This window comes from Mercenaria mercenaria, chromosome 8 (assembly GCF_021730395.1).
Source record: "Mercenaria mercenaria strain notata chromosome 8, MADL_Memer_1, whole genome shotgun sequence".
Classification (NCBI taxonomy): Eukaryota; Metazoa; Mollusca; class Bivalvia; order Venerida; family Veneridae; genus Mercenaria; species Mercenaria mercenaria.
In genome coordinates this window covers 3,563,053-3,580,723 of record NC_069368.1, presented here as the reverse complement: position 1 = coordinate 3,580,723, position 17,671 = coordinate 3,563,053, and the positions used below count along the sequence as shown (strand labels likewise).

Genomic DNA, 17,671 nt, shown 5'->3' with positions numbered 1-17,671 from the left:
AAATTTATATACGAGATATTTGGTCTCACCAGCTATACGTTTTAACAAAGGACATTCTATATCGTTTCTCAGCTAGTCTAAGACTTAGTCACCTTAGCGATTAGACCCATTTCATTGTTCAATATACTAAAGGCGTAGGCACTTCCCTGGATCACATAACTCGTATCCTGACAGAGAACTTTTCTTAGATGACGTCGCAGTTGTTCCGTCTGGTGACCAGAATAGCCAGGAAGCTAAGTTTAATTTTAAATGCAACAAAATGTGTGCAATTTATATAATCTTGTTTACAAATGGAAGGGAAATATAATGTAAATATAAGAAATGAAACGTATTTTTCGGTGGTCATGCAAAATGAACGACAGGATAGGATCTGCAAATTAAACATGAGCGCGATTCATGGATTTGCCGATCCTATTCTGTGGTTCATTTCGCATGAATACCGAAAAAGTATTTCATTCCTTTAATGTATTGATGTTAAGAGAGGCTTGATTCTCTCCAGGTTTGACATTTAACTCAGTGTGAAAAACATAAAAAAAACCCCAAAAAACTGTAATGTTGAAAAATAGGTAATTTCCAAAGTTAATTCCATAGATTCTGACTAAGATCAAAATTTATTTGATTGTAGAAGGTATAAGGAATAAAACATCAAATTTAATTTTTTTCTAAGTCTAGCTGATATGTCTGAATAATTTTGAAATGTTCTTTCGTTATCTGACCGCCGAATTTTCGGAAAACGTTACCAACCTTTGAAAATTGCGCTTTACAAATACAGAAATTTCAGTTATAAAATGCTCACTAGCCATCAATTAATACAAAATAGAAACAACAATAAACTTGTTAACCGACTCATTCACAGTAAAGGAAGGCGGAATACATTTGATCAAAAGAGGCTAATATTATTTACGGACTGGCCAAGCGACGTATTGATGCGAACATTGATTTAATTTTGTCTATCAGTTTGGACGCTCTTTACATGAATTAAGGCAAGAATCGAGTCAACTGTAGCTTTGGCTTGTGCGTACACTAATTAATTTCAGAGAGAGAGAGAGAGAGCGAGAGAGAGCGAGAGACTTTTTGACTAAATAAAAGCTCTCTCTAAGTATCTTAAGACAGGCTAAATCGTTGGCAGTTGAAATATTTGAGTTTTCTGTTAATTTAACGTACCAGATTCGTTCCCGTTGCAGACATAAGGAAATAAGGATTCAGGAGTCAAAAAGGTGGAAAAATGACAGAAATCTAAAGGCATGACCAAAAGCCTGTTGCAAGTGATCAACTTCTAACCCACTGGCGCGCATACGGTGCATCTAAACGTTTCTCGCTATGGCTGGTAAATTTCGCGTGAAAAAAAAAAGCAACTAAAAAATCTACACTTAAGAAGCACAACGATATCATGAACACGACGTCTTAATTAAAACACATATAACTTATAAAATGCACACTTCACAATACAACATAATTTTGAAATGGTCATGACAATTTAATGGAAGCACAAAAAGACTTACAAAATGCACAGACCAACTTGTAAAATGTAAATAACAACTTTAACAACTCAGAAAATGCACAGAACAACTTGTTACATGTACAAAATAACATTAAAAAAGTAGAGAACAATTTTGGAAATGCACAAGATAGCATTTTAAGAAGTACAGAACAGGTTGTTCGATGTCTACAGCAACTCGTTCAATGCAAACAATAACATTCAAAAAGTACAGAACAATTTGGAAAATGCACAGAGCAACTTATAAAATGACAAAAAAAAAAAAAAAAAAAAAAAAAAATGCAAAATACCATCTAAAAACAACTTCTTAAATGCACAGAACAACTTGCAAAATATGCATAACAAATTGTAAAATATATAGTAAAACTTAAAATGTAAGTGCAATAAAAACCTTAGAATAACATGCGAAACACAGATTTTTTTTTTAAATGAATAAAAACAGATTATAAATTGCACAGAACAACAAATTAATAAATGCACACATTACAAAATATAAAGTGCACAAAACAACTTATAGTTGGACGGAAATAAGAAAAAATACTATAATTGGTGATACAAGCACGAAACTTTCAAGACTTCTTCAGTAAACAGTGCGAACTTCAAAAGTGAAGACGTGTACCCAATAATTTTTTTCACTCAAGATGGCCACCATTTTCAAAATATCCCCTTAAATTTAGACAGAAAAACTATACACATATGTGTGTTTGCCCTTAAAATCACCCAACATGAATTAAAGCAAATCAAAGTATTAACAGAATACACAGTCTGGTTTGACAGAACCTTCTATTTAAGATGGCACTTATTTTAAAAATGGCTACCAAAATTTAGAAAATAATTTACAGAGCTGCTTTTATAGTGTGTTTTTACGGAAATATATAAGGCATGCACTTAGTGGTGTTCAACATAATATGAATGAGTTACAGCTATCCCGCTATGACATTGTGTCTTATTGATCTACACTTATAACATAATAAGAATGACATTCAATAAATAGAGAAAAACTCATACTGTTAAAATTTAGCTGTCCAATATTAAATTAACAACTATTTATTTATGGCAGGATAACTTTCAAATGACATACAACAGTGTAACTCGAAAACCATCTATGAAGAATCGGCGATCACTTGCATTTAATGAAACTTGGAAAGCATGTTATTGTAAAATCAGTTTTGCAATCTTCCTTGTACAGAAAATGTTTACTATTAATAGAAAATTTGTGAAAAATGCGTACAAGAAAGAACAAAATATCCAATAAGACAAGCCATGTTTCAAGAACCCAGCCTTCGAAAAATAAACGAAACTCTACAGTATGTGAATGGACGTGAAATATCTCAACGCGGGCTAAACAAACAAATAAAGGAATATAGTGGGGGCAGTCAATGGCAAAAACAGCACTGGGGACTTATTTCCTCAATGTCTTTTCAAGAAGAAATAGTAACAAGAGAAACACCACTAGGTCTCACATATATTTGCTTATTATATGTTGAACTGTCACAGGTCAATTAAATAATTTACATACTTTTTCCTCATGGAAATAAAACTGCATCATTATGCAGATAAATGGGTGTCACTAAAAACTGTAAGAAGAAAATAAGAAGTTATTTTAGAAGCTACAAAATCAAAAATTCAACTACACATAAAAACAAAGACAAATATCAAACAGGGAATGCCACGTACCAAAATCGCAGCCTCCCCAAAACGAAACCTACAGCACGCAGACGTGCACACCACAAACACACACACATACACATACACGTACACACACACAAAGCCAACACACGAGGACAAAACGAACAAACAAAGGAACACACACACATACACGCGCACACACACAAAGCCTACACAAGAGGACAAAACGAACAAACAAAGGAACACAGTGGGGCACCGCCTTGGAACGGTCAGTGGCAAAAACACCACTGGGGAGCTTAAACCGGTTTATGGTGCGCACCCAACCTCACTCTTACCCCCACCATGTTCCAAAGACACGGGACAGTGTAAATAAAAGTAATCCCCTCCAGGTGAATCTCTAACACACGTAATGGAAACAAAAAGGCATGGCATGTAAAACACAGAATGCTCGTGTATAAAAATATAAAAAGCAAACCTTTAGAACCAAAAACGTATGTACTCAATGCCTTTTCAGAAGACAGAGCATCATGCAACTACCTAATAATGGCATTTTCAATGCATATGCAACGACACATATTGAGACGGACGAACATCCAGACGTACGGACGGACAGAGACTCGAACATGGGTGTCATACAGTGTTGACATTGTATTTGTTTTTATCTTTACTTTTTTAAATTATTTTTACAATTTGAAAAAATATCATCCGCAATCAGGTAATTACGAGTACATTTGAATAACATTTTTATCGGATGTGTTTATATAATTCTGGAATTGTTTTAGGCGGCCATTTTGAAAATCGTTGCTATCTTGAATTTAGAGACATGTTCCTGGACCCACTTCACTTTTGAGCTTCCTATGGTACACGGAAGATTTCCTGAAAGTTCCATGCTTGTAGCATCATTTGTACTAATCTGAGAAGAGAATTTATTTCCCGCTCCTTTATTAAATAAGTGCAAAGACAATTCCACATATTCTGCTTAATCTTCTCCAATTTTCTTACATTGATTAAAGTTAATATTAGAAAACAAATGAATTACGGTAACCTTTAGCAGAAAAGGAATTAAACTAAACGCCGCACCAAACAAATCATGTTTATGAGAATAGCGGGAATGAAAGATCAACAAGGTATATCGATCAACAACAGACATGCTGCAAACAATCATTCTCTGATTGACCTTTATCATATTTACCAATTATTCATAGTTGTTGGGTGCGAAATGGCTGGAAGAGGTACATACCGATTGCTTTACAATTCAAAAGCTTTTCGGTACTTTTGATATTTAAGTTGAAGGCTTAGCTTTTGTTTTTTTCCGCAAAATTAGATAATAAATTATATCAGAAAATCCTTTGGAAACGAAAAAAGAATGTAATATCAGACTCCGTTTTATTGAGTCTGTTCACGAAGAAATGAAATGTGCAGTAGCAATCACGCCCCAAGACAAACATTTTCAAAGGCGCTTTACGTACATCTGAACAAATTTACTATTTAAAGAAAAACACAGGATAAAATAAGTGTTGTCCTAATTATTCTCAGTATAAAGGTCTTGTTTATTATAGTGTCATTCCTGTTGAAAGGTCCAGCCAATTTGGCTTATGAGGCACCTTTAATGCGCGTACCAATTACCTCCTGCCACTATACCAGGCGCCAGGCGGATAGAAATCGGTAACAATACATTTAACTACCTCGTGGCTCACGAACCGGTCTGTTCGGAACGAGTCCCATGACAAACATACCCCGGACGAACGCTCCCCATGGGGCTCGAACCTTCGACCTCCCAATCCCAAGGCGGGCGCTTAACCACTAGACCACGGTGACCGGTTGTATATGGTAATACAATTTATGATAATGTCTTGATTTAACTCAAACGCCGATATAGGCAGTTGTATTATGAATTGTATCATATATGATAATTAGAAAAATAATCTAACATATACGCAATACTTTACATACCCCTGCAACGGGCTACATTAAAGACGCGCCACTGAACATCTTTTTTTTGTATTTCTATCATGGTAATAATGCACGATTTGCATAAATAAAAGTATCTGCTAGTTACAATTTGACAGTGACATATATCAGGTCAAGACAGTGAGTTCAACGTCTAAATATTTTATTGAAAGAATGAAGCAGTATGCATAGTGATGTATAAGTTGTGTTTAGAAAATGTTACTTTGTTTCTGCAGGGTTTGATAGATATTCATCTGTGTAGATATTCATCTGTGTTTTTAAAACTATACTGAAAAGAGATTTATTGAATAAGTTAGCAGATGAAGTTATGACAGTGGGTCATTTAATGTAGGTGTATGCATATGCAAGATAACGAATATTTTAAAATGTGTTAATTGCACCGACAGGAGACAGAAGCATAAAAAAATCAATAAGTGTGTCGAACTGCACTTATTATTATTTTTTTACTGTGTTTCGTGGGAATATTGTTTTGGAATTCCAAAAAAAAAAAAAAAAAAAAATGACCATACTACCAAGTTAAGTTTTATGCAACCCTTTGGAATTACTTATATTGCACATTGTCTGAAAACTAATTTTTCTTTGAATCCAATTTGCTATATACATATAATAATACGAACAGAATATGACATAGGAAACACTGTAATGACATTGTAGATCATTGTAAAGCGTTGTATTGTTTAAAAGGATTATATCAAGAGTATATTTGTAATATGGACAGAATGGAAATCCGTAATGGCGTATGGCACCGCTGACCATTTTTTAAAAATTTAAATCATATTTACCACAATTAAGTACTACTTCAAAAAGTCTTGTTTGATAGTGATTGGATTGAAATTGTACATATTGGATTTATGTAATGATGATACTTGTACTTACAGTACCTACTGAGATATATTCTGTATTTATCTAAAAGAAATATAACCTAAAAATTCATCTTTTTTTTCAAAACTTTTACATACATATATTTTAAATCATCTTTATTTCACCTTTGTGTATATGTACTAAATAGTACACTGTCTTAGACATAATGATTAGATTACAATATATTACGTCACACTTGTTTAAATAAAATGGACTGTTGCTTGACTTTATACTTCTGTTCTCGAGAGGTTTCCTCAATTATAAATACATATGTACACCGAAAGTCCTTTCTAATTATTCAGGTTTTCAGATGCTCTTCCCTTGTGATTTCATATGCTTCTCTGCAAAGATTTCTCAGGCGTTTTCCATTTTAGCTTATACTGGTAGATCTGTAAAAAATCCTTTTCCTCTCATCCCCGAGTACAGGCATTAAAATTTTGAGTAAATCAACTCTCTATTATCAAAAGACAGACATCTTATGATAAATAGTATTGCACCCTTCCCTTACATGGAGTTCCCTCCCTTTCATAAAGTTCCTTTTGTACTTACATTAAATTTGATTGTGAAAACAGGTTCTCATTATTTTATCTTAATCTTCATTGTCTTCCCCTGTAAACCTATAAACTAGTTAATTAAATGTTCTGTCTTTTTCCATTATTAGGTGTAATTTTTCTTCATTTCTTCCATCTCACAGTTTATTCTCATCATCTTTGTATCGTGTAATTATTTTACCTCCTCTTGATTTTCAGCATGAAAAGTAACATTGTTCTCTAATTCAGTGAATTTTGATTTTAACTGCTTTACATTTTTCTTTTAGCCACAGAAGTCTGTTCTGATTGTACCCATTTCTCTTTTTAGCTCATAAAAAGCTTTTGGAAAATTTGCCGTGGATATTTTCTTTGTCATATTTTGGGAATGGTTTTTCGTTTACCTTTGATAAAACATTACTTTTTGTTTCTGTTTTTCTTCAAAAGAATGCATGCAGAATTTCTTCTTACAGACCTCCTTTGTGACATTTTGATTTTCCACTTTTAAAACACATGAAGATACTAATAACGTCTCTATATGACTAAATAAATTGTCAGCTATTTATCATCACATATGCTTTGCCGATAATCCACAGGCATATGCTTATAATTTTCAAAGTCATTGATTATCAGTAATTTTCCTGAATGAAGTATCATTGTCAAGTAAACAAGGAAAGTTTATTTTACGTTTTGTTAAGCTATTTTGACTGTTCATACTACCTCCGCCTGTCTCTGTGTAGCTATAATTGGCTGCTATAGTTTATATATTCATGGCCATACTTGATTTTTTTTTCATTCCTATTTATCGTCGCAAGTTTTTATGTATGTTTCCATAGTTTTTAAGAAAAAACATTTAAATTTGGTATATAAATATATACTAGTATTAAAAGTCTTTACGGAGGTCTTGAAATTGAGAGTAATAAACTCAAAAAGAATAAATGTGTGGCTAGTGTTCGCAATTTATTGTTATTTTTGCAATATAATTCTTAATTTACCCTTGTTGTAAAGATATTTGAAGTTTATTTCGTTATTACCGTAGTAATATAATTTAATTTTCAATTGAAGTTTTTGATTTGGTTTGTAAAATGATATAAAATCAAATCAAATTATATAAAAATAAAGAAGATAATGCTTATTTTCCAAGACGTTTCTTATTTTAGTGTAATTACCTTGCTCTCATATATAACAAATGTTGTTTTTGTAATGTCATAATGTAACATATCTACTCCTTTTTAACAGCAAGTGCTTGACATATCATCTTGTTTTTTTTTGGTAATTTGAAATTTCATATTTTGATGTATCTTGTACTGGTTTAATTGAATATACAGAATGCTATTGTTGATATATGGTCATCTACTTCTTTAACAGTAAGTGCTTAACAATCCCTCATCTTGCTTGTGCTTTTTTTCTGCGCGAATATTCCTTTGCATTCAATATTATCTCTGAACTCAGAGAAAATGTAAAGAAAACATTTTGAAATAAACAATATATCCCTTATTTTCACACTCGTAATCGTTTTTGACGCAGACTTCTTAAATATATGCTTTACATTTCCTTACTATTGGTACAAAATCACTAAAATTCATATACATAAGATCTTTAGAGTTAAAGGAAATAAAGTCCTGAAAAGGCAAAATAGATATAAAGCTTATTTTAGCACTTTAGGCCAACCCCGTTAAAGTTAATTCATATTCATTCTGTTTTCAAAGGTGACTGCACAAAAACGGTTTGTGAGGTTTAAAACTAGTTGATAACTGTCTTTTTATTCCTCTTTTCCTTCTTTACAATATATACAAACTGCCAAACCGATAGACTCATCTTCAGCCGCCAGAGACATTTGTCGTTATCAATCTGCCTATTACATAAGCGGTATATGAAGCATTGTTCTTTCTGGAGTTTTATTCATGCCTTCAGATAATAAGTGGTGCTGGCTATGTATATGTAACAGGTAAGGAAATGATGCTTCCATCTGATGATAAAGGCAGTGATGTAACATGCATAAACATCAGTAAATCACACTGAACACAAATACAACACAATACTATATAATTACCATTTGCAGCCAAATATTCGTATCACACTGAACACAACCACAACACAATACTATATAATTACCATTTGCAGCCAAATATTCGTATCACACTGAACACAACCACAACACAATACTATATAATTACCATTTGCAGCCAAATATTCGTATGAATAATTTGATTCTTCTCGTCCTGTGAAAAAGATTATAAAATCTGTAAAAAGATTATGTCGTCACATTGAAAAGTTATCTAACATAACAAGCATTTGACATTTGACGTTCGCTACTTGACATAAATCATTATACAATTTACATTTGGCAATATGCATGGCAAACCAGTTTTTCATATTTTCAAAGCTAACGCTGTCGTTAGGTAAAAATAAAAAAGTACACAATTGAATCATTATTAAATTTATCTTTCAATGCTATTTAATGCTGATTAGTACAAGATAATAAGCTTCATCATGTTTTTATTTCTGACAAACTGAACACCTGTACATTTGGTCTTATACAAACAAGACAATATGATAATAACGTACCACATCAATGATCTGCTGCAGAACCAGAGTAAAATTTACTCGTATTGGCATCGACTCGTTTTCTACTGGGCGCTCTAGTGGGCTGTAATATCGCTCTTCAAATAGATCGTGTAACAGTCTTTTCTCATTTGAACCTTGCTGGGATTCTGTTAGAAACAAAAGAAATACTACACTGGTGTTCATAGGACAAATGTGCCTCCACCTCCCATCCCTACATGTCGCTGTATTTTTCAGATATATGTAACACAAACATTTAAGCATTTTTTTGTGTATTTTCACTAAACCAAGTACCATAAACCTAGTCAAGCTGAAATCCCAAAGTGAACATCAGGTCACAACTTTACATGCTATATAACACTCCTGTAATGTTTTATGACTCTAGGTCAAGTATATTTTGAAAAAAAAAACATGATTAATGCATATTTTTGACTAATTTAGACGGACGGACAAGGGCAACTCTAAGTGCCCCTCTCCCCCCAAAAATATGAGAAATAAAAGAAAAAGAAAAAATGGTGGGGGTGCACAAAAATATGAAATGAAGTCGGGCTACAATATTGTTACAACACATATTTTCTCGTTATCTTTGCGAACTACTAGTAAACGTACACATTTTGATTAAAACTTGGCAATATTGACATCACATGGACATATCATTTGGAGCAATTCAGAAGCAGAGGATTTGTTCTACTGTATATAAAACGTACAAGAATCAAAATGATACAACAGAACAGTGTTGCATTTAATTGACACGTTCTAAATCGATAATGAAAAGTTGTGGTTCACAGAAACCATTACAAATGTATTTTTATTGTCATGTAATGTAATGAGTGTTTTCTATTTACTGATGAAGTTTTATGGACCTTAGTCACCTACATTATAGATTTCAGAATGCAGATTATACACAGCAATTTACTGTTTCCGTTGCCAAAAACAACCAAAAATTTGGTCCAAGAAAAGAACGATATAACATAAATAATCTCTATATTGCCCCTATTAACAAAGCATGAATCTTTCTTATATACTTTTGAATATCATAGAATTCTTTTTTTATTCGGACGAACGATAAACTTGAAGTCCTCGTTGAACTGTAAGGTTACTAGGCGTATGTCAGTGTCTAGATTCAAATTTAATATTACAAGAAATTTAGCAAGCATAATAACCCACTGCCAAAGTGTAGAAAATATTTCAATGATTTTTTTTTGTCAGGAATGGACAAATACAAAAACTATCTATTAAATTAAAAGAAAAAAGAAAAAAAAAAAGAAGCAAGTAACAAGACATAATAAAACCACAGCAACTGACTAGTCATATAAGATCAAAGTCACTGATGCTTTGATAAGTTATGGTCCCATGGCTTTTGATATTTCGATCTAACCACATTTAAAGAAGTATTAACTTGACACTGACAAATTCAGCCAAATGCTCTTTAGCCTATTGCACACCTTAGTTGACAGTGTATATCTGTAAACTATGAGTAGATCTATATGACACATAAACAACAAAAAAAAAAAATAAATAAAAATAGGAATTTGCAAAAGTGTGCGCATTCTGAAATTACATCACTGTACCTATCAACGAAGAAAATAAGACAAAAAGGTTAAAAATAAGTTAACAGAGGCATTTCCTTCGTCCATTTCAACATATCTATGCTTATTGATTCCTTTATTTACTTTGTAAATACGTTTTTCTTTCCAAGGAATTTTTATGCAGGCAAATTGTAATTTTCCATAATTTTTTTTTAATGTTCTCTTCGAAGTTTACTGCAAGATTATTATAAAATACACGAACGCTCCCTTGTCCAGGCGATTCACGCGTTGTGGTATATCCGCGGTGTGTTCTATTTATAGAATATGAGATCGGTAAGTAGGTCATGCTAAGAATAGAAATAGAAAACTTGACTTACAGAGTAACCTCCCTTATCAATAAATCGGATCAACATTTTTGACGAAATTGTAAACTAAAAAAATATGTTCTGCTCTACAAATAAGGAGATGAAAGACAGATAGAATTGTTTTAAATCACATAATAAGTTGCATTACATACATTTTTATGTTTTCTTTTTGCCATTTTTTGTTTATTCACTAAAATGTATTGTGCAATATCGTTGATCCTTTTACAAACTATTCACTGTATTCAGTTTATCACTCCGAAACTATTCATTACCATCTTTACAGGGTCCGAAATAAAAGTGTATCCCATATACTCGACACCGCCTTCAGGGCGGCGTCGAATTAGGGACACTGAATAACTCACTAGATGTCTACGCACTCCGAAGTTATTACGCGGGACGAAATACCTCTCGTATTTGTACGCGTTTGCATCACGTTGATATTTTGACGCCATACATGAAATAGTGCTTCCTTATTTCAAATACTTGTTTATATAAAAGATATATAAGAATCGAAATGAAATATCGTAGGACAATGTTTTAATATATTTAAACACCCCGAATCGGTTAAATGCTTCGTGTAATAATTAACTCGGACTACGCCTTCTAAAAACTATTCCGTATCGTTTTGTTTCTATACCTTAAAACACGGTTCTCCCACATATTACTTCTTAATTAAATACACCCAATCGTTTATATATCGCATGAAATAATTCAATCGTGCACACAGTGTTTAAACTTTAAGTTTCTGCTATATATTACTTCTTAAATAATTTCTAAATAAATGTCATAATCTAATCTGTTAGTCAGTTCCTTATCTGTTAGCTGAAGGTCAATAAAGGATGGAGTTACGAATGATACCTGAATTCAAGGTCAATATAACTTTATAGACCAGCCTCATAATGTGACCTTGGCAAAGGTCAAGGTTTAAAACTGTATTTATTGAACTATTCAGATGCTCAGTCATAACCTCGGACTGAGAGTTGTAGCATTTCGCACTGTCCAGGGTGAAGTTTCGTTAAGTAAATTGATTTCATGGTAATTCAAAAGTGAACAATGTCTTAGTATGCAATGTTTATATGCACGCTAACATGCAGATGCGTTCCTTTAAATTTTTGTCAATGAAATTGCAAAAACATTTGCCATCAGTTTTGACTTTGAGCGAATTACTCTGAGACTTCGGGATTGATTTTAAATTGTATATGCAGGTAAAATATTTATATGCTTTCAATGAAATTGCTTAATTCCTAAGTGACGGTTATATCGTTTTCAGAAAATAAATCTGATTCCTAAATCACATAGATTCTTATGAGGGGTGTTCCAAAAGTAATGTCACTTGCATTGGTTCTCCTATACTGCAAATGTTCTGATCATTTTAACTTGCTCTGCCCTTCAAAGTACTCTCCGTCAGCCTGAATACACCTTTTGAGCCGGTCAATCCTCTTTTGGAAGCATTGTTCATACTCTTCTATGGGAACGAACACCCATCAGATACTGATAAACAGCAGATCCAAGGGCATTTCTCGATTTGTATCCCTTTAAAGACAGATGATATTTAAGTTTGGGAATAGAAAATAGTCACAGGGGGGCCAGGTCTGGCGAAAACGGAGGGTGTGGAAGGACGGTAACCTCTAACTCCAAAAACTCGGTCACAATGCGTGCCTTGTGAGTGGGTGCATTATCATGCAAAAGTCGGAGGTACTTAAGTCCTGTTTTGGGGCGGCAACTTTTGTAGTAGTTCTTCAATTTTCTTAGAACAACTTTTTTTATAGAATTTTTCTATGATTGTACTGCCTTTTGGTACCGGAATTTGAATGATTGGACCCTTATGAGTGAAAAAAATACATACAAAACCTTCTTCACCGTTCATATTCGTTTGGCAATACTTGGGCGTCTCGCATTTTTTGTGACACAAATTCGGTTGGCATACTACCGCTTTGGTTCAAAATAATAAACCCAGGTTCCATTACCAGTAACTATATTATCAAAAACCTTTTTGCTGTATTTTAGGTACATGTTCAGAAGTTTTTTTCCATTGTTACACGGGTCCTCTTTTTTTCATCTGTTAACAAATGGGGTATCCATCTTGCATTTATTTTTCTAAGTTTTAGGTGTTTCTTCAAAATTCCATGAACTCGTGCTAACGACAAGTTTGTCAGTCGGGCCAATTGCCTTACGGTGAATCGGGCATCTTTTTTTTTTTTTTAGCAAATTGAGGATTTTTTCGATGTTACCTTTCGACGTAGTTGTTGCAGGATGATCTGTGCGAGCAGCATCTTTGAGTTGCTGCTGTCCGGTCCTAAATTTAGCTACCCACCTACAAATAATCCTATGAGACATTTGACCTTCCCCATAAATGTCGCACACCTCACGGTGAATATCTACAAGCTTCATGCCGAGTAGCGACCTACCTTTTATGTAGGCCCTAATTTCAAGCACATTTTCAGCTCTTTTCCCAGTCATTTTGTGTAAAGTGTAATGAATACGCTATAAGGCAATGTACACTGTACCAAAGTCAGTGAATGTGTGAGCGCGATATTTACCTATGTTACGATTCAGTGATCGTTCTATCGACACGAGGTGGTTTTGTGTACACATGACACGATTTCCGCGAAATAAAACACAAATGACATTATTTTTGGAACACCCCTCGTAAGTTTATGCATTCCAGATAAGCAGGTATTTATTTTCAATTATAAACATTTTTCATGTTATGCTTTCTGAGAACTTTGACACTACAGTTTTCAGTTTCACTAGCAATAACAATTAATTATTCCCTACACATGAGTATATTAGTTCTTGACTTTGAAAAGAAATATTTGTTCGGATTAATAAAATAGTATGATAAATGACTTTGATGTTTTTTTTTTACATTTTATTCAATGTTGATACTGACTGTGGTTTATAGAACTGCTCTCCTAATAAATTAAAATCAGTTGCTGTGTGCAATATGTATTTTGATGCTCTATTTCGTTAATATGATCCAGTATGGTATATTTTGGAGCAAACTATTTTGATACACTTTCGTCTTAATCACTTGGGCATCGCCAAAGTCATTAACTGAAATGTCATCTTATGATTGCCAAGACAGATTCTGTATTTGAAAGATGGATTATAATTTATCAAATTTGTCACTTCATGCAAAGCTAAAGTTTTTATAATGCAGGAGGTTAATTTGGCAATATTTCACTTTATTTCTTCACAAATTGTATCTGCCGTTGTACATCAAACTTTGACGTTGTGTCAATAATCAGTTAAAAAGCGATAAACTGGTGTAAGATAAGCTTTGGAATATTTCAATGCGGTATAGATTCTTAATATACGTTTTCCCGGCTTTGCTGGCTAGGTTTTGCATATATATATTATTAATCCCACATGCTGAAATGAGTCCAACTGTATCGCCCCATTCAATGTCGCCCCGCAAAATGTCACTTCGCCAAAGGTCGCCGCGTCCCACGCCGTTATGGCGCCCACCGAATGTCCCTGCAAAACGCCGTACCGCAAAATGTCATTGTTTTACTTCCAACAAAATGCTAGCAATTTCATTGGTTAAGAGGTTGTCACATTGTGACCATCTACATTCCTGTATAGGAGCAATTGATTTTCATGTAGGGTTATGCTAAGATAAGTGGTTTATATCAAAAACAAGAAACGTAGACATTTCAAGAAATCCAGATTTTTATACTTTGAATCACGCCAACATGTTCTGTTTAAAAACGGCCATGTTCTATTATATATGTTGACCGCATCTAATCATGCTACTTCGAAGTACATATACAATATACAAAGGTGTGTCATATCTTTTTGTCATTCCTGACCCAAGTCATTAGTTTTACTTTGGCCCTATAAAATCTACATGACTCCTTTTAGTATCGAAATGTAAGCCTCCGACCAGGATTTGGACTAATACCCATTCTTTTCACATTATAAAAGGTACACTAACCAACACTTTAGCCCACTGCAACACGTATGCAGATTTATAAAGTTATTGGGTAGAAACCATTTTTCTATTTTTAGTATCAGTTGACCCCAAAATGTATTTCCATCCAATCCTAATACACTTGTAAACCACCGTTTTGATCATCACATAGACCTTCACCCAATGACATAAAAACTTTTTTTATCAAAAAAGGCCTGGACTGAGTTTTGAACCTTGGCGTCTCTGTTCAACATTACAGAGAGGATGATAGTATCTATATAAAAGACAAAACGTCCCTTTAAACAGAACCAATTTATTTTACTTAAAATTCTGGAACATATTTTTATTTTGTGTTGCCTAAATTATATTTTATATTGTTATTATTATTATTATTTATTAATATTGTTGTTTCCGTCTCAAGAATCCATCGTACCTCATAAAGTCGATAAACAGACGAGTGGCTGTTAAATATAAAAAAGAAAGCACTTTTGCACTACCCATGAAATATGAAAAAATATAGGAACATATTTATTATTTCTTAATTAGAAAACTATTTTTAAATTAGTAATCTAACAGCTCGCAAACTAATTATGAGCAGAATCATCAAATTAGGTTAGTTGACCTTGTGTTACGAATTATGAGCTTTACTTTTGTATGGCGTAACATCATTATGACGTCAAACATTATGTCATACATTTATGACGTCACCGTTGAATCATAATTGGCGTAGAGATCAACACGTGTTTTACAACCCTACTCATAATTCAGTATGACGTTTTATCATAATTATGTTTTTGAAATGTTGTTTTCAACCGTTTGGCTATGGCATGTCAAACGTTGCTAAATTATATATGTAAGTTATTATTATTGTATGTTTGTTATTGTTATTCAATGTCTTGTCATTCATATTCTAAAAGTCATTATCGCTATTCTATATTTCGTTATTCTTATTGTAACTTTGATATTGTTATTCAATGTCGTGTCATTCATATTCTAAGTCTTACCATTGTCATTCTATATGTCGTTATTCTTATTGTATGTTCGATATTCTTATGGTTAACGTCATTATTGTTATTCTATATTTCGTTATTCTTATTGTATCTTTGATATTGTTATTCAATGTCGTGTCATTCATATTCTAAGTATTACCACTGTTATTGTATATGTCGTTATTCTTATTGTGTGTTCGATATTCTTATGGTAAAAGTCATCATTGTTGTTCAATATCTGACGATTCTATTTACAAAACGTGTCATTCTTACTCTATGTTATGTGATTGTATTTGTACAGCGTCGCTGTGCTATTTATATCGCGGGAAATCGCACATACAATAAGAATATCAAGCTTACAAAATCAATAACGAATATACAAAAAACAATAACGTCTTTTACAATAAGAATATCGAACATACAATAAGAATAACGACATATAGAATAACAATGGTAACACTTAGAATATGAATGACACGACATTGAGTAACAATATCAAAGATACAATAAGAATAACGAAATATAGAGTAACAATAATGACTTTTACCATAAGAATATCGAACATACAATAAGAATAACGACATATACATCAACAATGGTAAGACTTAGAATATAAATTTATCGAAGATTCATATATAGACTGTTTGCTGTATCTTAATATAGCAATTAATGCGAGTCGTGTTAGAATTATTGTTTCATTTATTGATTAGTTGTGTGATTCTTGTAGTTCTTAAAAATTGTTCCGTGTTTACATTTGTCGAGTGTGTTTGCTGGATCTTGTTGACAGAGACGAAGCATTTTTACTGGACGTTGGTATTTGGTTGTGAAATGTTTTAATATGGTTAAAGAAAGAAGACAACTAAAGTTTGCAACGCGTTTCGTTGTGAATTAAAATCAGATTGATTAATTTTGAATGAAGCTTGTGTGCTGGCCGGGCATAAGTATTGAAACATAATTAACTAAAGTAGCAACCAGAATTAGTATATCTTACAACCAAAGCTGCCGACTGGCTGTATTTTATTTTAAAATATCAAGGTCAAGGAAATAAATAAAGGACTTACCTTTTAGAAACAGAAATAGGAATATCGCATGGGTTGCAAATCGTCTTTCCATGTTGTGTATATATATGTGTTCACAACAACGTACGGAAGTGGACTGTTCACTGCTACATGCGTAGGGAACTAGTTACAGCTCAATGCACGAGATAAAAAATGCTCATCACCTTCAGCCTACAGCTTACTCGTAATAGTTGCATTGTGCCTTACTGAAGGAATACAAAAACATTTTATAGACTATAAATTAAATAAATTGTTCAATTAAATTGAGAATAAACGCTTGATGTTTTTCTTCTATGTAGACAGAGACAACAAAACATGTGCAAAAGCGAAACAGGTAGAAATTAAGAATACAAATATATAAACAAAAATGTACATCCTTCGACAAAGAATACTAACACAATACCTGTTATAATTTAAAACATAAAGTCACGATTCGGTCAATATCTGCTCTTTTTCAGTAATGACTGTCTGCGGTAATGGAATTACAGAAATATTTCTGATGAAAGCTTTTTGCAAAATGTTCCATATAGTTGTAAAGTCAGAACATTATAAGATTCTTTCACTGGTTATAGGTGAAGATGGGAATTTCCGGCCTCGAGGGTAACTGTTTAGGAGGTAACGAGGTTCCTACCGAGTTACCGCCTAAACAGTTACCCGAGAGCCGGATATTCCCATCTGCACCTATAACCAGTGACAGAATCTTTTTCTTGCATACCGATATCAAGATAAAATAATAAAAATAAAATCAGTCGAACGGCTTTTT

The 17,671-nt window shown here is 33.0% G+C and overlaps 1 protein-coding gene across 1 annotated transcript in view; it reads right to left on the bottom strand.

Moving 5' to 3' along the window:
• LOC123523188 (neuronal acetylcholine receptor subunit alpha-7-like) overlaps nt 1-17,671 on the bottom strand; it is a 45,345-nt gene that overhangs the window by 17,263 nt on the left and 10,411 nt on the right. The window contains exons 2-4 of the mRNA XM_045300873.2: nt 16,912-17,114; nt 9,055-9,200; nt 8,664-8,708 (exon numbers count right to left, since the gene is read on the bottom strand). Of these exons, the coding sequence (XP_045156808.2) occupies nt 8,664-8,708; nt 9,055-9,200; nt 16,912-16,963 (243 nt within the window). The 5' untranslated portion in view covers nt 16,964-17,114. The remainder of the gene's footprint in view (nt 1-8,663; nt 8,709-9,054; nt 9,201-16,911; nt 17,115-17,671) is intronic.